The sequence below is a fragment of the Ambystoma mexicanum genome, chromosome 1p (genome assembly GCF_040938575.1).
Source record: "Ambystoma mexicanum isolate Mex_15411 chromosome 1p, UKY_AmexF1_1, whole genome shotgun sequence".
NCBI classification, from domain to species: Eukaryota; Metazoa; Chordata; class Amphibia; order Caudata; family Ambystomatidae; genus Ambystoma; species Ambystoma mexicanum.
In genome coordinates, this window is record NC_090921.1 from 129,364,613 (window position 1) to 129,386,707 (window position 22,095).

The 22,095-nt window shown below is 43.7% G+C and overlaps 1 protein-coding gene across 3 annotated transcripts in view; it reads right to left on the bottom strand.

Annotated features, from left to right (window-relative positions):
* LOC138567068 (polyamine-transporting ATPase 13A3-like) overlaps positions 1 to 22,095 on the bottom strand; it is a 656,189-nt gene that overhangs the window by 340,466 nt on the left and 293,628 nt on the right. For all 3 annotated transcript variants that reach the window (XM_069644931.1, XM_069644921.1, XM_069644914.1), the window contains 2 exons: positions 20,638 to 20,795; positions 5,158 to 5,346 (listed from right to left, as the gene is read on the bottom strand). In XM_069644931.1, the coding sequence (XP_069501032.1) occupies positions 5,158 to 5,346; positions 20,638 to 20,795 (347 nt within the window). The remainder of the gene's footprint in view (positions 1 to 5,157; positions 5,347 to 20,637; positions 20,796 to 22,095) is intronic.

Consider the following 22,095-nt stretch of genomic DNA (forward strand, 5'->3'; position numbering starts at 1 on the left):
GTTTACTTCGACACATTCTAAACGTTTTTTCCAATGGGTTGAGATGGTCCTGTTGCTTTTCTCAGTGGGTCCTGCATGTAAACGCACCTAAATCTCTGACCTCATTCTTCACTTGGAAGAGAGGTTCTGTAAGCTCCACTATAGACTTTATAGTTGCTTCTAAGAACCTATCAGGCATACTTTCTCCGATAGAACTTTATTCTTTTACTTATGGTGATCATTCTATGCTTTTCACAACTATGATGGCAGCAGTAAACTTTTTCCTCATCACCCACCTTGGCTCTCGCTCAAATTGATAGGGCTGAGCTTTCAATTCATTGGAACATCTCTACATGTCGTTTAACTTTTAGTTAATTGTGATTTTTGGGCAGATTCTTATGAAGACGTGACTTCATCTGAACACATTCTTGAGTGGAACGTACGCATGATTCAGTTACATCTTATATCTTTAACTGAACATTCAACTGATACTCACTCAGTAGCAGTAGCAAACACCTCTTTATCAGGTACAATTGCGTTCCTGAAAACAAATAAAAACATGGGAATTGAGAAAACTAAAATAAAGATTTGTTACGATTGGAACAGTAGACTACTGTGTTGCTAAAAAATCTATTTTGGAAAATTATAAAAACAAAGTGAAAGAAGCTCGTTTTCTTGCCATTCTTGTAGGGAATCAAATAATGGTTCGACATATATGTAACCATAACATTAGAGATATTTGGAGCATTTTACGATCCCCCAATAAAGCAACCCCTGCATCTCTAGATTCATCAATTGATGGCACTACTTGGTTTGCTTTTTTTGAGCAGAAATATTCGCTCCCCTTTAGATTCTCTCACTTTGATATTGAAAATATATCTTCCCAGATTCCGCCTTTATGCCCGTGGTCTACCGAAGCCATTGTATTTGCGATCTCGAATCTTAAGCCATCCAAATGCGCTGGACCCGATGGACTCCCTCCGTGTTTTATCAAAGACGATCCGCTGTTTTGGGCAACCGTCTTTTTAAAGATTTATCAATCCATCTTTAAAACAAAAAAACTACCAGGGTCAAGATTAACTTCTATCATCATACCTCTCCATAAAAAAGGTCCACTAAATGATCCACTTAATTTTCGTCCAATTGCCCTTATAGACGTAGCAGCTAAATTTTTTGTGCTCCTGTTACTTCAAGAGGTGGAACTCTTCATATCGAAAAACTCCATTCTAAACAAAGTTCAAACTGGTTTTCGTAAATCGATGGGGACTCAATTGAATGCTACGGTTCTGACACACTTGACCGCTGCCTCTCATTCCTCTACACATGGGCCCATTTACATCGCCTCTTTGGACATCTCTTCTGCCTTTGATTGTTTTAATGAGAGGCAGACTTTGGCAAAAGATGTTGGATTATAAATTCCCCACGCATCTAGTTGCACTTATCGCTTTACTCCATCACAACACAAATTTTAAAGTGCGTGTATCAAGTGCAGGATTCCTGACAGAGTCTATTCCTACATCCATCGGTGTTAAACAAGGGTGTAAGGTTGCCACAGTACTTTTTAATCTTTACCTAGCAGATATTGATAAAATCTGGGATAACCACAAATCTTTTGCAGTGCACATTGGTAAGTTACATCTGTCTTGGTTAGCATACGCTGATGATGTCCTCTTAGACAGCACACATTCAGGTCTTCAAAACAAACTGGAATGCTTCTCTCGCTATTGCAAGGTAAATAACCTGTGAACTCGCTGAAATCCAACATTTTTATTCTTTCTTCACGTAAGAAATTACGCACATTTTGTTGATCCACTGACACTCGAAATCCAGTTGGTCACTCATCTAACATAAGGTTATAACCTTGCAAATATTTCCTCTTCAATATTTTGGCAGAAAGCACTTGCAGAGAAAGTATTCCCATTAATTGGGCAAATGAAAATAATCTTTCATAAATTCTGCAAATTTTCTTCGATACCTCTGTTGGAATTTTATTTGAAGAAGGTAGAGGCAATCATTCGTTATGGCTTGGATCTCTGTCTTTTAGATCTAGACTGTTTTCTAAATAAATTGCGAGCAAAAATCTTTAAGTCAATTTTGGGCCTGCCCAACTAGCTACCCAGCTCATTACTTCGTCATGAGTTGGGATTAAATTCTCTTGCTGCACACCACAATTGGCGTATTCTAAATTCATATATAAAAATGCGCTTTCCTCAACCCAACTCATTATATGAAGACTTCCTAATCATGTTAAACCAGTCTCAACCCATGTCGATCATGCGCTTTAAGAAACGCATACTTTTAATGTTGTCTCAGATTAACATTCTCCTTGAGGAACTAATATCGAAATGGAGATTGGCACATAAGCAATTTTTTCAAAATGATTGGGTTGCAACATCTGATCTAATTGCCACCTATTCCTCTTTTTCGGAATATACTAACTTCAGGCACATGCAATTTCCCTGTTTGCAATACCTAAATCTATGCCCTTGTACGGTACATGCGCTTTCGTCTGGATTTATTCCACACCAAATCCAGAACTAAGCACTGGTCGACACAAATACTTGTTTCTCAATTTAAACTGTATATTTTATAATAATGAAGTGGCAGTGGAAACCTTAAAACATTTCCTTTTTTGTCCCCAGTTCGAAATGCAAAGCTTAAACATAATGAAAACCTTTTTTGTTCCACACACACCGAGTTAGGACGTGAACTCATATGGGCTAGATGTATGTGGGGAACGAATAATGCCATAATTCTTGCAACAGTACGTCTTCTTCGTATTATTGAATCAACCCTTATTTTATAAGGTGATGTGGTATGCTTTTCACACCAAGGAAAATATTGTTCTTTTCTTCTCTTTTGAATGGTATCAACCTGTTTTTTCTTTCCTAGATTTCCTTGTTTTCCCTTGTATTCTTTCAAAATGATGACCAAAATGTCTTAAATGTATCAAATTATAGCTTATGTGCCAACTCTGTTTTACTTATGATGGTGTTATGTGATGTTTTATATTGTATAGTTGATAATTTTATGCTGCTATGATGTAAAAAAAAGTTACATTTGTGTAAAGGTGCGTAAGCACCAAAAAAAAAAAAAAAAGAAAAAGGTGTAGGATGACTGGCAGATTTCTTCAACCCTTTGTGATTCCCCTTTGTCCTGTATCAGTCTTGGTAACAGTTTGATGCCCTCAGATGGTCACCAATTGAACCCCGAAACAAACACTGCCAGGGAGATTTACTCGGATGCTTATTAGAATGTTAACAGCCTTTTTAACAGATTACATGGAATGCTTAATCAAGCCCACTTGCTTACTTAGCGGTTCCCAGAGAAGCATGCTAATAGCCCTGTGATCTTACTGTAGGAGTTTGGGGGTGTGGGGGTTAATAGGCCCACCACCGTCTGATTTACCCAGTGTTTCAGGCCAGTGGGCTCTACGCCATTAAGAAGGAGTATTTCAAGTATTTTCTGGCCTTTATAGTTATTGAATGCCCCAGCATATTGGTCTAGAAAGGGAACACAAGCCAGTCCTAGGCATGGAAGTGGTGGAGCTCAATTTTCTTTGCAGCTAAATCGAACTTCTTAAGTTTCCAAAGGTGTTCTGGTAAGGGCTCAGGAAGACCAACCTGTCAGGCACCGATCCCCTGTAGTCATTCCCAACTACCAAAGGGATCAAGCGCGTACGTCAACAGTTGGGGTAGGCATTCTCCAGCGGTCCCAAACATGTTCTGCCATAGGTCTGGAAGTTGTTCACCAGTGGCAATGCTGGTATCCAGTTACTCAAGAAACAGTCTGATGGTAATAAAGGGGTATTGTAGGCAAGCAGGACGACTGAAAAAGGTGCTGAAGTTCAGAGACAGGTGAACAGTGAAGCTGTGCCTTTCAGGTAGGGTGCGGACAGATTCCAGTGGTCGAAGGGCCGGTAAGGCCCGGACTACACAGGGTGCCAACAGTTATTTGGAAGTTAATGGATTGTTCCTTATGCAACAAGCTGCTGGCTCGGTTACCGGCACTCCATCCGCCAAATGTCTCTTACCGGACAGGTAAGAGCAGTATGGCCTCCAAGTACAGGGGATGTTTGAGGCTTGCAACCAAACTACTTGCCAATCGGGAAGATGGGAGGCCAGACCTAAAGTTCCCCAAGGACTTTCCAAAAATCCAGTATCCCCAGAAACTGGCAGTTTTACACGTCTTGGCAAAAGGTAACAGCAGACCTCGCATTCCTCTTTATATGGGCACAGTCTTTTCTCGATACTTGTCTCAAGATTAGACTATGCAAGGATCCAAACTCAAATGTTAAAAAACTCTGCAAACTCGTCTCATCGGGGGGGGGGGGGGTTTGCAACCAGTCCAACATTGGGCAGCCACCCAATCACCTGGGGGACAGCCATCCTGAAACTTTCCCGAGCTGCTAATAGTGCTGCATCAGTTTACTTTCACAAAAAGGGAAGACTGCAATTGGCCCAAAGTGTGTGCAGACACCCTCGGGAGTGTTGCTGGTGTCTGTACATGTAGGAAAAAGTGAGAAAAAGAACATGCTTCTGTGAAATGTAGTTTACAATGGGAGCGGGGGGGGGGCAGCATCTTCCTAAATCTCACAAACTCTCACTTTTTTAGGGTTGGAAAAAAAGGGAGCAGGTTTTAGCTCGAGAGCTTGCACGGGTTTTCTATCACAGAGGCACCCTCAGGATACAGGGGCCGGACACCCAAAAAAAGGTAAACCGCTGCCATGCACAAATGGAGCAAATATCAAATTGTTCAAGGTTACTCGCGAAGGGGACTGGATGTCTTTGGGACAGCATAACCCTATGTGACTTGGGGATTCTCTCAGAGCGCACATGACCGCCCCCGTCCCTTATGACGCATTAGATTAGGACTCCTCTTTGAAAGGATTGGTAAACGTTCAGAGGCTCTTGCGGAGGCATATGGGGACTTTCCGACGGAACATTCCAGTCGAGAGGCTGGCATAAAAAACAAAAATGAATTGGTGTCAGATGGGGGACAAATGGGTTGGCAGGCACATGGTCATTCTAAAACTATTACATGTCTTACATTGTATTACATACTGTTGACCACAATGCCTGAGAGTTTGGAAATAGATGGGTGTTAAGTACAATAAGAGGATGGAACACAAAGCACCAAAAAGTAACAGCGAAATGTGCTGCAGGTGAGAAGCCATACCTTATCAAAGCAGATCAGGTTCAGTTGTCCGCAGACATTGATGCGCTGTGGACTGATGGAAAATATGCCTTTGTTCTTCAGGCGTTGCTGCGCATACACAATGCCAGCAGTCATGGCCGCAGGTAGTGCTGGCGGAACGGTGATGGTGATTATGTCCAAGGTCTTGATGATTATCCGGATGACCGCTTCCTGAGAAGAAGCAAACAAAAAGGGATCAGTTGTGTGGTCCATTAGCAGCCAGAAAAAGGAGACATTTGAACGAAAAAGAAGTACATGCTTTCTCAAACAATATTTGTAGAACATGTTACTTACATTTCCTAAAGGAGGTTTTAGGTGCAAAACAACAATTTCATCCAAAAGCACAGAATAAAGAGCTAGTCAATGGAAACCAGATCACCATAAGAATTATTTTGCATTCAGGCGCATTCATATCGGTTTTAACAAGGAACACCATCAAATCTACATTTGAGAGATTGGATCAGTGGCCACCAATCTGATTTGTGGTCGTCAGTGTGGACTATTGTCAGTAAAGTGAGGAATTCTGATATGAAATTATTGTAGATCCAGTATCAGAGAGGATTGGTTTTTACTTGCACTAAGTTTGAGCAGTTTACTAAATAACCTCTAGTGTCTCATGTTTATAACAGCTGATCTTTACTGTCCAGCAACATTTAAAAGGGAGTTTGAGACTCAAACGTTTCATCCTACAATTTCTGTGACCTGTTTTATAGGACTTTCCTGAGGAGCTCTCATCTGAAGCCACATTATGGACCCTAATCCCAATTTCATCCTTTGAGATGCAAAGTCACTCCTGGATAGGGGTGCTGTTCATGACGCAAACTAAGCTACTACCCAAACAAACATAAAACATACTATTGGGAGGAATGAATCTGCAACCTGATTAGCCTCCATCAGACCAGAGCGCTGCACCTGAACACACCCCAGATGCAGCAGTAATAGTAGTAACAGCTCCTCAATTTGCCACAACAGCATCAGCAGAAGCTGCATAAGCGCATTTCTTGCTTGAAGATCCACTTCTTTACACCAGCAATGTCGCCTCTAGACGATATGAGCACAAGCGCTGATGGTCGAGAGCTCCCATCTTGCAGGGAGTTTAGCACAGACCAGCAAGCTGCGATTTTCGATAACATAATATTCCTGACTCTTGGTCCACTTAGGAAAGGGGGCCACAGTGTTCCAAAAGCCAAGTTCTATAAACACAGGTTGCCCACTGTAGTGACTACAGCATTTCTAGTACATGGTACCAGGGTTCAAACTGGTCGGAGCAGTTGACACCTTTGCGTTGCCTAGAGGTGCGCCTGGTTACATCGACATCAGCAGCTATGGGTCAAACCAAATGCACCACAGAAACATGCCTATGTGACATCAACTTGGTGTTTGTGAATGTATATAAAGGAGCATTAAGACAACTAGACGACAGAAGCATATGATGTCGTAGAATGGACAACATTCTAGAGTGTGCACATCAAGTAGAAGTAAGATGTGTGGCATGCTACGTACTAGCTCCTGGTTACCCAGAGGTAGCTCCTGCATACTAGGCAATGTTAGATACACAGGAACTGCATTTAGCTCCTACTTGTCAACTATTTCAATCACTGTAAGTGGTCTATTAGGGATGCAAGTATGGTGTGCCTCCTTATAGCCTTTCTCTGAGGGTGGGCTGCTACAAATGCAACCAGTGGCTTCCTGGGCAAGAACCCTTGCACAACTAGCTGTGAGCGCCACAAGACATTGGTAGCAGCGATATTATGTTGGAATGTTGGAAATCGCCCCCCTAAGCCCCCTTTTCATTCATGCCTTCCTGTCATGCACTTGCACAAGCAGATTTGCCTCTGGCCTAGTATGCTAGTTATTTTGTTTGCCCATTCGGAATCTTCAAGGCCTGCGAATGACGACTATATTCCCTGGTTCTCTTCCCGCCTCAAAGCGCTTTGAAGCACTTCACTTGTGTATAAGCGCTTTACAAATAAACAATTACAACCTGTTGCCTGGAACTGAGACCCTAAGTGGCGATCTTGCATTGGAAATCCTGATGGGGTTCCACGCTAACTAAGCCGGCCTTCTACATAGCTCCCATTCAGGAGCATGCGCAGGGACCTATCCACACCAAGATATTACTGTTTGCTTAAATATATTGTCATCCAAAACACTAAAATGCTTTGGTTGACAGTATATTTAAGGCAAACACTATGCGCTCAGTACATGGAACCGCTGCACTGAGCGTGTGGTGTTTGGCTTAAATATACTGTCACCCAAAGCACTGCCTTTGTTAGTGCTTTGGATGATGATATATTTAAGCAAACAGTAATATTTATTTATATACAGGATGACCAATGCTCTTTTGATCACAAAAGAATGTACAATAGATAGAAATCACATGTGAAGGGAAGCAGTGAGCTTCTTAAAATGGGGCAAGTTTGAGGGACATTCTGACCCGGTTGTGCAGGGGAGCAAATGAAACAGTCACCGAGGCCAATACATAAGTAGATATGCACAGATTAAAGACAATGGACATTTTTAAGTGCATGTAGGCGGTATGGCCAGCTGTGCTTGCGATGCCAGTATTATGGGTGCCGAGCTAGAGGAGGCAGAGGAAGTGAGGGGCAGTGGCAGGTTAGAGGTGAGGGAAACATTTTGGCTAGCAGGTAGATGAGAGGTAGGTTACGAAGATAACTCGGAGGTGAGGAGGTAGGCTTTTAGTTTGGTTTTGAACAAATCTGCGTGGATTGTTTTTCGGTTGTCCTGGGGAAGAGAATTCCATGCAAGTGTAGCAAGATGAGAGAAGGAGCGGAAAGGAGTGTTAGCACATGGAGGGCAAGGAGCCGCAAGGATAGCCGAGGACGCAGAGTAGAGATTACGAGAAGACTTCTAGAGTTGGATAGAGGAGGAAAGATGCAGTGGTGCCTTACAATGGATAGATTTGGGAACCAGCAGAAGAAATGAAAATCTGGTTCTCTTCTGCAAGTTCCAAGTGAAAAGATCTTTTTCAAAAGATCTTCTAACTAAAAGGTTGAATCAGAAGGACTGCTCCGTGACCGCACGGAGCGGTCTTTCTAAAGCAAAATGCCACGCCCCTGCCGCACACAAGTGCGTGCAGGGGCTGACAGGCCCTGCGGGACTAGGAAGGGGAGGGCCAGGAGAACGGGTAAGTGCATGCGTGCGCGCATGTATGTGTTGTATGTATGCATTTTGGTTTATGGGTCAAGGGGGCTGGGACTGAAATCCTGCGCGAGAGGGTGAACAATAGGGGGTTCAGGAGAGGGAAACCCCCCAAATATTGTTTTTTAAAAAGGGAAAACTGCATTTTAAAGATCTCAAGAGAAAATGACCTTTACAATGACGGTTTTCCCCATCAAAAGAAAGATCGGTCAAAGTACATCTGTCTTTTTCTCTTGAGACCTTGAGGTAATTTTACATTGAATTACCTCGCACCATCAGCCAACCAGCTTGGTGACAGTACGAGGAAGTAGATTTGAAGTGAGGGAGTTCAAAGCTGGTCCTGGTAGCAAAGTTACTGATCTTGTTGAGGACAGAAAGCATAGTGGGGGAGACCAAAGAGGATGCTGGCACAGTAGTCCAGTTTAGAGAAGACAAGAGTGGTTAAGAGATGCGTGGTGGTGTTGAAAGGAAGGAGGTTCCAGATTTTCCTAATATTTCGTAATATTTAGGAGGTTGAGGCAAACTGCTTTTCCAGTTTTGGAGATGAAAGTAGATCAGGCGTGAGAAGGGTCCGAAGTATGCCGAGGTTTCTAGCTGAACAGCAGGGGAGTGTCTCAGGTGGTAACTGGATAGGCAAAGGAAGAGCAGGGAAAAGAGCTGTAATATCACTGCACTGGTTGTTCTTGGTGACAGAATATAACTGTTAGCAGTGCTATCGGGCGTAGAGAGCTCCCTACGCCCTAGCCCACAGGGCGCACCTGAATGAGAGCTGCACCTGAATGAGAGCTGCACCAAAACAGCGTACCACATAGCTAATATTGCTTTACTCAGAAGGACAGGATGGATATGTGGCCATCTAGAATCATGGCTACCATGTTCTGAAAAATGTAGCCGTGGGCAGTTGGCACCAGAGTGGGTCACCATAAATTTAAGATGACTGAAATTCAAGGAAGAACCTACATTGTGTTCAAGGGGAAGAAACAAGAAGGTGTGTCTAGGGTGAGTAATGAGCAATAGCAGCTCCCAAAGATAGGGTGGTTGCTATACATTTTAAAAGGATGCATCACCATTTGGAAGCAGAATGTGCATTCCACTCCCAATAGGCCTATACAATAGTGGAGTTTGCACCTAAACCCTGTCAACCACTAGGACGAGTCCTAAAGCACCCACAAACATGACTCAATGATTAATGAGAGGAAGCGCCACCCAAACTGATGGCAAAACACTACATGGATCTAAGAATTCCAGCCATTTTAAGACTAGAGGGAGCGGTGCAGTCAGTGCTTCCGGACTCTGCAATTGCGGGAAAAGGTGGGCTGTAAGTCTCAGAGATCCATTAGTTCTCACAAGATTCTTGATGCGGAAACAAAGAGGCCACACATAGACCCACATGCCTATTGCTACCAAACGATCCACAATGCAAAAAATAAAGAAAGCGTGGTCTGTGTAGAACCCCAACTTTACCAGACCTGTGCTGCTAAGCCACCACCTGCACCTTCTAATAACCGGACTGGTATTATAAGAATCAGCACAGCTTCACAGCTTCACCGCTTCACCGCTTCACCCGCCCACGCCTCCCACCCCCAGCCTCAGGTCACCTAGTGGCTGGCCATCCATCACCACCTGTGGCTCGAAAGTCAATCTGCATGCCTGGAAGTCCTCTTTATACACCAGGACGCTGGGCACAGTCTCACCAAGTCTTTCCAGAGACTAAATGCAAAGAACACCATGCAAGAAGGATGCCCCCTGAACAGTTTTATCTTCAGGATATTTTCCCCCACAAAAACCTAGGTGGGGAATCGGATTAAGAGCAGAGAAGTATTTCCATTTCACAGGAAAGATCTGAAGTATGTGTTTCTGTTTGAAGGCGCTTGTGGAAATAATCACTATGTCAAAGTGCTTTGCTTCTTCAATAACTCTAAAGAGATCAGAATGAGCCTTGCCCAAAGTTAATCTCTGTATCACCCATAGGATATTTTCTGCCAATTTGGGTGCAGCAGACTTTCTCTCACTTATGTGACATATCTGGGGACAATAAGGGACCATAGCATCTTGAAGGCAAATGATGGCATCTACTGACTCATCTCCTTCAAGCTGGGTTCCCGTTTGCAAAAATTGTGGCCAGAGAGGACAGTACCCAGTCTTTCTTAAAGGTAATTACGCAAGAGCCACATTCCGTTCAGGACACTTGTGTTAGCAAATAAAAGATAATCACAAAGGGCAGGATTCAAACAAAGGTGGCAGGAAACCTTGATGTCCCACACATCTGAATGATCAGAAGCAGCTCTAACAAGCTGGGCTTATTTTAGCTGCTCCTCTGCAAGCAGGTCCCTGCCAGTCTACTTCTCGTCTCGAGTGAGGAATGAGCCACCAATATGCCCTCAGCAGAGATTTCCAACAAGAGGCTCTTGGGAGTAGGGCACTCGCTGCACACACCTGTGCCCCATATCATCCATTTACCTACTCTAATTTTCTTGAGGCACAGGATGAAGATGGACTGGAAGATTCTGTTCTTACAAAGAAGAGACCTCAAGAGGATGAACCCCGAAAATAAAAGGAGGGATCCTGTACCAGAGCTTTCGATCTGCTTTGTTTTGTGGATTTGGTTGCAGCTGGTGTGAAGGATGTGCAGAATTTGTACCAATATACCTGGGACAGTTCAACTCTACTCTTGCCCGGATTACTAAACCCTGAAGTATTGTAGAGGACACTGGTCTGTTCAATTTGTTCGCTGCCGTCAAACATAACTGACAGGTCGCTAAGGCCATCATGAGAAGAAAAAAAAAACAATTGGAGCAGAAATTCCCTTTCTCACCTAGCAGAGCCCCTAGTATTTATGCTGCCCTGTCCCCCAGTCAGACCCTACATTAACTGAAACAGGCAATTGTTTTTTCCAAAATGTCCTAAAGATTTAAAGTCAAAGTGACTAATGATCGCCATCTGGGGTAGTGTAATGGCTAGTGCGTTTTAATGTCTGCTCCCCTCTCTCCACCCTGTCTCTGTACGTAATATGCCCATCATCCACACCTCTACAAATAGGGTTACTAGCCCATAAAAACCTGGGCATTGGATAGAGTAGGTCTAGACATCATTTTTGCGGAAAGAAACTGCTTCTCGCCATAGTCACTACTGTACCCCTAGTGCAGAATCCCCTTCCACCATAAGGTATGGCTGTGCCCCCCCCCTCCACTGGGCACATGACCTGAGCAACTTGCACTGGAATATGCGCCATCATCTTTCAATGTAAAAGGTGTGCGAGAGTGCACCCGTGAAGTGTAGCTCTCGGATCTAGTACACCTTTTAGGTGGCCGACTCATTGCAGACTTTACCCTGCATTTCTATGGTGGGCAAACCCACCCCCACAATCTGCATTCTCCCATCCCTTCACCAACCCTTAGAATTAAAAAGATACATGTACTCAAACTCCCCTCAACCCCTACAAATTCATAGAAATAATATGCAAAAAAGGCGCGCGATGTGTAGGCCTGTACGAGTTGTGCCGGTACCTAGGCCCATGCAAACCCTATAGGGAGTTTGCAAACCTCCTTCCCGAGTTGCAAATCAGTCCCGCAGCTATTTTATTTCGGTCTGCTTTCCCCTTTCTTTGTCTAGTTCTCCATCTCCATGCATTGCCTCTTTTACCCCAGGGCAATGCCGGCTTACAAGTGCATCTCCTGTGACAGCACCTTTATGGCATAGGACACACAAGCACTCTGGAGTTTCGGGTGCAGAACAGTGGTGGGACGATTTTGCTGCTTGTGACACTTATCCTCAGAACCAATAAAAACAGCCAGAGGGATTTTTTTTGCACACAACTAGTTCAGGGGCATCTGGGTTTGTGGCAGAGGGCCTGTGTGACATTAATCCAAGATGTCTGCCATTACAGATACTAATTTCGTTTTTGAGCTGTAACTGCTTTTATGGTGGTTGTATGAAGCTTTTTCTAAGTAGTAAGTAGGTTTTTTTTGTTAAACATAAATCTGCAGATCTGAGGAGTTTGCCAAGAAGAAAGCACTTCACGCTTCATTAGGGCACCCCAACAGGGGAGATTTCCATATGGGTCTTAAGGATCCTTTTGTGAGCATCAGTCACCACACCAGGGAGTTTGTCTTGGTCTCACAGGATTCCGCTCAGGTTTGTGTCATGGGGCAGAAGCTCTGCACCAGCTTCAGGCCCGAGGGTACACGGTCATGTGAAGGGGTGTCTGAAATGGTGCCTCCAAGAGCGCAAAGCCTAACGAATGTTCGTAGAGTCCTCAAGGGCAGTTACCAGGAAGCAACGTCATTGAGCTCACCGGGCTGAAGCCCCCACCGCCCCCCCCCCCCGAAATGTTAGCCGAGGGGCAGGGCATCTGTGCTGAGCATGGTACTGTTGGAACATGTCCTGCAGTCAGTGCCCTAATGAACTCGACAACACGTTTGTTATCAGCAGCAGAACCTTTCTTATGCATAAAGGTGAATTTCCAAGTGAAAAAACACGAGTCATTTAAAGCGAGCAACACAATAAAGCACCCATTGAAAATGTGTTCATACCCATAACGTCTAATACATGAATATTCTAAAAAGTAAAATGTGCTTTGATGTCTGACTGTTCTTACATAACACACTGGAGGTTTGTGACGAATCTCCAAGCCTAAGTGAGTTTATTACAAAACTTATTGTGTGTCTTAAAGCGCTGAAAATAAAGTGGGTAAATAGATGTTTTGCATCTTATAATTTATCATTCAGGATGTGGAAAATAAAAGTACACTGATATTATTTTGGCTCAACATGCTGCTATAAGGATTTACATGTTGTCATGATGCTTTACTATGCAAATGTGTAGTATTTTGCAAGTAAACTCTATAGAACAGTATTACTGCAGGCCTTGACACCCAAAACTTAAATGTAAAGCGTAGAAGGAGGTCGTGCCCAAATTGTTGGTTATAATCCCTGCTTAGCTGTTTAGCGTTAAGTGTGTGTTCCCGGGCAAATAATGTAATCTCACCCCGACTTCACTACAAACATTGGAGTGCTTATAAGTGATTACGTTTACACCCTTAAAATAGGATAGTTTTAATAAGTGTAGGGACAAATTTGTGCACCCTGGGGCTCCTCTGCTCGTAGCTCCAATACTGTCACATAGGATAGTATTATTGCTGCACTGGCACTCCCCAGTCTCGTATCACTGGATTTGACAGGCAGCTATAGTCTCACTGCACCAGAGATTCTAGTATAGCGGACTAACTGTGGTAGAAGCAACATTACATTTTCTCTCCTGTTGCACCCAGCCACTGAAGTTGCATTGGCCATGCAGAGTACTGCCCCACACTCTGCAATGTCCCGTTATGCTACGATATGGAGTCTCATTGCACACCATCTGCCATTTTCACACTTTCTAGGACCTTCAAAAGCCACAAGAAGTGAGCGTTGTAAGACTTAAAGGAGAGCGTTAACTGATTGTAACATTGAAGCTGCACTAGAATAGTCTCATTACAATGAGTAAAAAAGTTAGAGGCCCCACACAAGTAAGAACCACTCTACAACTCTCTCTGAAGTTAGCGCCTCTCCCAGCATTTGAAGGGTTAGCTCCCGCCTACATTTTAGCCTAGGTGCAACCCTGGATGTGCGCACCTGCATTTTGTTAGGCATAGAGGTAAGGGAAGCCTTTCCCAAAACTGGCGGTGTTAAAGTTTTACTGAAGGTTTTACTGCGTTTGTTCAGAAAAATATACTTGAACAAACGTGGTGAAACTTTAAAGATGCTACTTTCAAGAAAGCCTTTCACGCCTCTGCATATTGCGCTTTAAAGTATAACATTTGATAGTTGGTCTCGCCTATTTTCTTAAGTGGCCCCACCCATCCCAATTTAGCACCCACCTCCCACCCCCCAAAATGTAGGCTACGTTGCACCCCTATCAGGAAGGCTCCTGAACGTTCTATGAAACCGCTACGTTGCACCCCTACCAGGAAGGCTCCTGAACGTTCTATGAAACCGCTACGTTGCACCCCTACCAGGAAGGCTCCTGAACGTTCTATGAAACCGCTACGTTGCACCCCTACCAGGAAGGCTCCTGAAAGTTCTATGAAACCGCTACGTTGCACCCCTAGCAGGAAGGCTCCTGAACGTTCTATGAAACCGCTACGTTGCACCCCTACCAGGAAGGCTCCTGAAAGTTCTATGAAACCGCTACGTTGCACCCCTACCAGGAAGGCTCCTGAACGTTCTATGAAACCGCTACGTTGCACCCCTACCAGGAAGGCTCCTGAACGTTCTATGAAACCGCTACGTTGCACCCCTAGCAAGAAGGCTCCTGAACGTTCTATGAAACCGCTACGTTGCACACCTACCAGGAAGGCTCCTGAACGTTCTATGAAACCGCTACGTTGCACACCTACCAGGAAGGCTCCTGAACGTTCTATGAAACCGCTACGTTGCACCCCTAGCAGGAAGGCTCCTGAACGTTCTATGAAACCGCTACGTTGCACACCTACCAGGAAGGCTCCTGAACGTTCTATGAAACCGCTACGTTGCACCCCTACCAGGAAGGCTCCTGAACGTTCTATGAAACCGCTACGTTGCACCCCTAGCAAGAAGGCTCCTGAACGTTCTATGAAACCGCTACGTTGCACACCTACCAGGAAGGCTCCTGAACGTTCTATGAAACCGCTACGTTGCACACCTACCAGGAAGGCTCCTGAACGTTCTATGAAACCGCTACGTTGCACCCCTAGCAGGAAGGCTCCTGAACGTTCTATGAAACCGCTACGTTGCACACCTACCAGGAAGGCTCCTGAACGTTCTATGAAACCGCTACGTTGCACCCCTAGCAGGAAGGCTCCTGAACGTTCTATGAAACCGCTACGTTGCACCCCTACCAGGAAGGCTCCTGAACGTTCTATGAAACCGCTACGTTGCACCCCTACCAGGAAGGCTCCTGAACGTTCTATGAAACCTGCCCTGAAGAGCTCCGTGCCGGATAGTAGCGTTCCACATGTCCCTGAGAAAGCGTCACCTAGGTCCGCCCAAAGCGGAGACCAGCCACGCATATGTTGCTGACGAGGTCATGGAGTCCGGCTTCTCTTCATGCTGCCTTCCCCCATAGACAACTGCAAGGACTAGGCAGGCAGTGTCAAGAGGAGAGATCTTTCCCTCTGCTGTTGGTACTGTAACAGTGGACACGCCTTTTTAACTGTGTGAATACTCCAGTGATGTGTAATCAGTTTTAAGTCAACAAAATGTGTTCCTATATGTGTATATTTTGTTTTGTGGCATTTGTTTGACCTTATTGTATATGATATAGATATACATATATGGACAGTGTCAGAAACCGATTTATTACCGATAATACATCTCAATTATAAAAGCATTAAATAAATGATGTGATGAAACGTTAAAATCAAGCCCAGCCTTTTACTTGTTCTATTCCTAAATGCAAAATTAAAAAAAAACACTCACAGCTAAATAGATGAAACGAGAATGCAGAGTTTGAAAAACCAGCAAGGCTGGGGAACATCGCCTTAATGCAAGTGCTTAAGAGAAGTTATTTCTCTCAATCTGGAATATATAGGTTAAAAAAAAGGGTCACTATATTGTCTGGCGCGCCACAAGTACTCCCATATATTGGCAACAGGCTCATCCTGGTTCGTGGCATTAATGACAGTTAATGCCTTAGTGATGCTTTGTATACCCAACACGGCACTCTTGCTGTTTCACTCACTGTTGCATTCAAGATAATAAATAAATTTAAAAAAACGGCCCTTCATCATATTCAATCCGCTGCGAGTCAGGAACCAGAACTGAAAGCAAACTCTACCCGGTTCACTATTGAGTAGAGTTCATTCTACTGGGTTCACTATTGACAAACCATGGCAGCTTATAAACGTACATTGCTCAGAGGCATTTCTTTTAAGAGTCTTCTTGTCAATATGACCGTCGAGTTGGCCCAAATTGAACACCCCCGGAGACATTTCCCCAACTGGGCTAGGTGTGCAAGAAAAAGATGGCTGCGGATTGGCCAACACCGAAAGACATTTTCGAGCAGTGGCAATTGCGTGCATTCTGCGCAGCTCCAACTCCAGCAGCATACACCGTGTATTCCCGAAGTTTTTGATCTGTATCATGTGTGTTTGATTGGATAACACCAAAACCTGAGAGTTTGGAAACGATTCCACCCGAAAGAGCCACTACAGTCTTTTGTTGGTTGTAGCAGTAAATGGGTCCAAGACTGCGTGAATTACACCAGCACCCTTACACCGACATATTATATATGTGTATGATAAATATTCACTAAAGCCTGGAGTTCTTTGGGTGTGCGGGCTAGTAAGACTGCATTTTCTGCATATAGTTTCATGGGGAAAGAACAACCTGAGACGTTAAACATTAGTCTCCCAGATCATGGGTAAAGGTTAAATAGGGGTGTTACTATACATCCCTAGTGGACGGTTTATAGTCATTGCATCTAAAAAGATGCATCGAAAGTCTATGTTTTACATTCAAAGTACATATCCTTCCGAAACTTTTCCATCGCATGGATATGTACATTAAAACGTTACATGGAGCTGCTTTTTAAAAAAAATATATTGGGGAGGGGGGGCTCCCCTCTACATCCCCATCCAACACGCACACCCCCCTTAACTCCAACCCTAGCCCCCACCCTAAATCTAACCCCAGCCCCAACCCTAAATCTAACCCCAAATCTAACTCTATCCCCAAACTTAACCCCTAAATCTATCCATCGAAATTAACCATCGAAAAATATTCAATGATTATGCTTTTCGATGGAAAAGCAATTCAATGAATAATTTGATGGAATGGTATGGCTTTCGATGGAAAGACCAGATACCCTAGCGGACCCCTTAAAAGGAATGCAAAATTTCCATTGGGGGCTAAACCTCACTGCCTGAGGTCTGAATGGCCTTCCTTCAAGATGTCTAGAAGGTAAATGGGAGACCCTTGAGACTCGAGAAGGGGCTACAGGCGTTCTCTGCTTGAACACGAACAGCCAGTCTTTAAATCCATACATTCCGGACTTACTGACGTATTCTAGCTGTGCCTGTAGGTTCTGTATAAGGAGTCCAGGACAAGGTATCTCGTTCTTGGGATTACCTCCCTGTTACCAAGGGCGAGATAGCTCGTCCTTGGCACTTAAGGGGTTAATGAAGGAGAAAATGTTAGAAGACATTGAATGGCGAAATACCAAAAAAGGCCTTGGCACTGGGGGAGGGAGGAACCCATGGCAGTTAAAAGGTTAAAAGCCTGCTCCATAGAAACAATACCTTCATAAAATCCAAACTATTGCCAAAAAATGGGAAAGGATTTTGAAACCCAATCGAGCAGCCTAGAATATACTATGTTTTGGAGGCCAGACTCAGTCAGGAGATGGGGCAAAACAGCACAGCTGATGGTCCCCACTTTTAAAGATAGGAATTAGTAACGACTGTTTCCATTACCTGATAACAAACAGGAGCATACTACTTAAAACAGATTCTACAGTACAGGTGCCAGACATAAGAGAACATCGACTGGGCAAGAGATGCTACAGCATCTTTCATCACCATAACGACCTCCACTAAGGTCCACTCGCCCAGGCACCTGGGAAGATCAATGGGATTCCTGGTATATCATTTATTTATTTTTGTCATTTCAATAGCGCCCCAAACCCGAGGGCATCTGGGCCCTAGTTACAGTAAGCAAGTCTTTGTAGTACAGGAGAAGCATATAGGCATTAGGCATTGGTTGCAGTTACAGTACCCACATCTTTGTAAGGTAAGAGAACAGCATAGGCATAAGGCACTGGTTACAGAAGGCTTGTCAAATGCAGCATATGTAGGGGTACATGCATTTACAGTCTTGATCACGTGATAACATGTTCTAGGATGTCTGATTCATTGACATTTAGGAGATAGTGTGGTCGTTTTATAAGTCAAGCGTAAAGAGCCAAGTTTTGAGGCCTTTGCAGAATTTCCAGAAGGAAGGATCCATTCTTGGGTGTGGTGGTAGGACATTCCAGTGTTTTGCAGCCATTATATGGAAGCTACTGCCCCCCTCTTTGTAATTAGAATCTCGGGATAGTAAGGAGGTGCGATTGTGAGGTCCACGTGGGTCTGTTGGATTGGGATTTGGTAACTTTTCTAGATGGGTATCTAGGTGCGTTGTTAGAGAGGCATTTGTGTGTTAGTGTGAGAGTTTTAAACAGAATACGTTCGCGAATGGGCAACTAGAGCACACTTATTCTGGCTACGGAGATATGGTTTTTTTTTTCGGAATGCTCAATGCTGCTCTTAGATCATTATTTTGAATCACTTGCCGTTTTTTGTTGTTACCGGAGGTGGAGCCTACAAAAAGGGCATTACTATAGTCTAGTCTGGAGAGAAGGGCTCTTACAATTGTCACGCAGTTGTCAGTAGTGATAAAGGGTCTGCATGTATTGAGGAGTTTGGTTGTGTAGGCCGTGGATGATGCAATTGCTTTAACTTGTCTGGTTAGTGAGAGGGATGAGCGTAGGTAAACCCCCCAATGATTTGACTTCTTTGGAGACTGGGATGGTGATACCGTCAATGATGAAGGATTCATATTTTTCGTGGGGGCTGTTTAATACAGTATGAGATCCTTCAAGGAGTAACTCGTTCTTGTCATCGATTAGGCATAGAGAATGTAGTGCAATCCAGGCTTGGATAGTTTGTTCACCAAATGACTTAAAATCAGTGTCATATGAGCCAGAGATGGGAATGAGGATTTGGGTGTCATCCGCATAGTTAGTTTAGGAGATACCCAAGGTGTCGAGGAGGTCAAAGAGGGGCTTTGTGAAGATATTGTAAAGCGTAGGGAAAACACAAGACCCTTGGGGGACTTTGCAGGTGACTGGATCTGGACAGGCTGATGCGGTAGAGGAGAAGACCCTTATTGTTCTGTTTGACAGAAAAAGAGAGATCCAGGCTGTTGCTTTAGTGGAGAAGTAATCTGCTGAGGATAAGTGCAGGCAGAGAATATTATTGTCCACTAAATCAAAGGCAGCAGAGAGGTCCAGAAAGAACAGAAAGGCAAGTTTGCCATTGTCTTTAAGCTCATCCATTTAAATTAAGGAGTACTGATACCATTTCGTGGCCATGGCAGAATCTGGATTGGCGTAATTCCAGAGGTGATTATTGGTTTTGAGATGCTTCTGGATTTGCAGATATGCTGCTCTGTCCGGTATTTTTAGAAAAGGGACTGTTATAGGGCTGTAGTTAATTGGGATATTTGGGTCTAAGGAATCAAAAAATGGGAGATCCCATCCTGTTCTTAAAAAGATACAGTCATCTCTGCTGCCACAACAGCCCAGAATCTTGAAGAAATTGCATCATAGATCGGTTCCCCATGCTAGTTTCTGTGCCTCTTTCTTAACAGTAACCATAACTGTGTTATATCACTTTCTTCTAACTAACTAGGGCCTTCGCTCATATTTTAAAGTAATACAATAAATACAATCGTGCTCATTTACATTTCTAAACAAAAAAAAAAACAAGAAATAAAAATAGGTTCTGTTTGGAAGGTTTATAATTAATCTTAAAACTCTGCCAATTGCTCTGGGCACCCCTCCAGACCATCGTTCTTCACCAGCCATGCCATTAAAGAAAGGCGAAAGACCATATGCAAATCAGGCTTGGTCCCACCCCCAAAGCGGCAGACCAACCCCGAACAGCTAGTCTCTTCCCCTCTGCAGAACGATGGTCTGGAGGGTTGCCCAAAGCAATTGCCAGAGGTTTAAGATTAATTGAAAACAGAGGTGATGGCTTGAAGGTTTGGAATTTACATTTCTCAGCAACCCAATTTACAGACACTGGATTAGCATTTCCCCTAATAATGTATTAGTAGATTCTGGACATTATAGTATTTGTCAACCTCCATCATGGTTAACTGAACCAGTCACAAAACACCTGATCTCTTCAGTTAGAGCCTTACATCTCAGCCGTATTACCAAGTGAATAGTTGGTTAGACCAAGTGTTGGTTAGACCAAGCCCTTGCATGTTCACTGGGTTGGCATCAAAGAACATAAACCAGTGCTGGTGGTGAAACACTACCTAACATTGGCCAAAGTCCTGGGTGATGAATAATACAAAGGAGTGTGGGTAAAATAAACACATGTCCGTCTTCGGTGACTGGGCTTCTCATAACACATTACATAACAATGAATGGAGTTTATTAACAGTGCGATGAAGAGTTTCAATTCTCTTCCACAACTGGATAGTGCTACAAGTGCAAGAAAAGACACAGTAGTTCTCTTCTTGGTCCTGCAAATATTTGTAGCCAACACACTATATTCAAGCAAAAGGTACTTACTCCTTGCTGAACTAAGGTGATGATTGAATACAGCATACCGATTCCGGCCAAGCCCACCAGACAGAGCAGGAAGCGGCAGGCATCACGGTACAACTTAAAATCCGTGGGCTTGGGATAGAGGATGGAGGAGACCAGCTGCCCCTTGGAGGTAGAAAAACCTGACGAAGAGAAGAGCAAAGGGGAAAAGGAGGCAAATGAGGCGAGAGAGAAAAAGAAACAGTTAAGAGTCAATTGAATTCTGGGTATTTCAAAAAGGTAGCCCGACACACAAGGGTGGAGAGAGGGGAAACCAGGAAAACATCTGAAACTATGGACAGAGTGACCAATCATGTGAAAAGATGCACTTCACTGAATTATAGTAAAGGGCGTGGAGGGATTCCTCCTTACGGCTTCTTCCACCATTCCCATTACCCCTGACACATTCTCTCCCAATACACGCAACCTTTTGGTGGAGACTTCCTTCCACTCCCTCTGTTCAAGACAAGCTTACACAATGCTTGTTCTGCTCAGTCTAAACCTTTGACCTCCTGTTCAGTAAGATGGGTTTTGCTGAGAGGTTGGACTATCGCATCCAGCGCTTCAAATAAAAAGAACATTGGAAAATCACATATCCAGAGAGACTACTATAGACATGAAAAAAATAAGGATGTGGATTGGGCTGGCTGTAAGGAGATCACCTCAAAGTTTGGGCATAAATGCTCCTGATGACCCATCCAAATGGTGGAGAAACATGTGTAGAGGTGGACAAATTCCAAAACAATTTTTCAAAAAAGAGGTGATCCTTATAGTTTGTAAATTGCGGTGAACACAAGAGTTAAGTGGAAACTATTCATTTCTTTCCATCATGAGTAGTTTTGAAAGACTCAGATGTCATATGTTTGATGGATAATGAATTCCATAATAAATTGGAAAGGCATTGGATTTATTAAATAAATTCAAATCACAAAAAACAAGATCCTTTTTTCATTTTTATCTTGTTCGGATTTATTGGAAGTCACCAATACAATTTCTCCAATACAATTTGCAGAAATGTATCTAATAAGTGCTTGGCCATACATTAATTTTGGATAGGATGGGCGTCTCTCTGTAGAAATGTTCTCAATCCTCCCAGTAGTACTCCGTCTGATAGGTGTTCCTCCCCCACACAGGACCCATCACATTCTCCAAAGCTACCTTCTAAGACCGTACAAAAAAGAAGGTGGGTGAGGCGCGCACTCCTGGTCCTGGTCAATTGAACCTGTTGCAAAAAATATAATAAGTAGCTGGGTCAAATCCCAAAATGGACAAATATTCACAGGGTTAGATCCCTTCTGCTGCAAATCAGGTACTCAGTAATAACAGGGTTAGATCCCTTGCTGCAAATCAGGTACTCAGTAATAACAGGGTTAAATCCCTCAGCTGCACTTCTTTGGTCTGTAGTTGTTCTCCTCCTAGCGCTTTCTTATCTCAAATAATCAT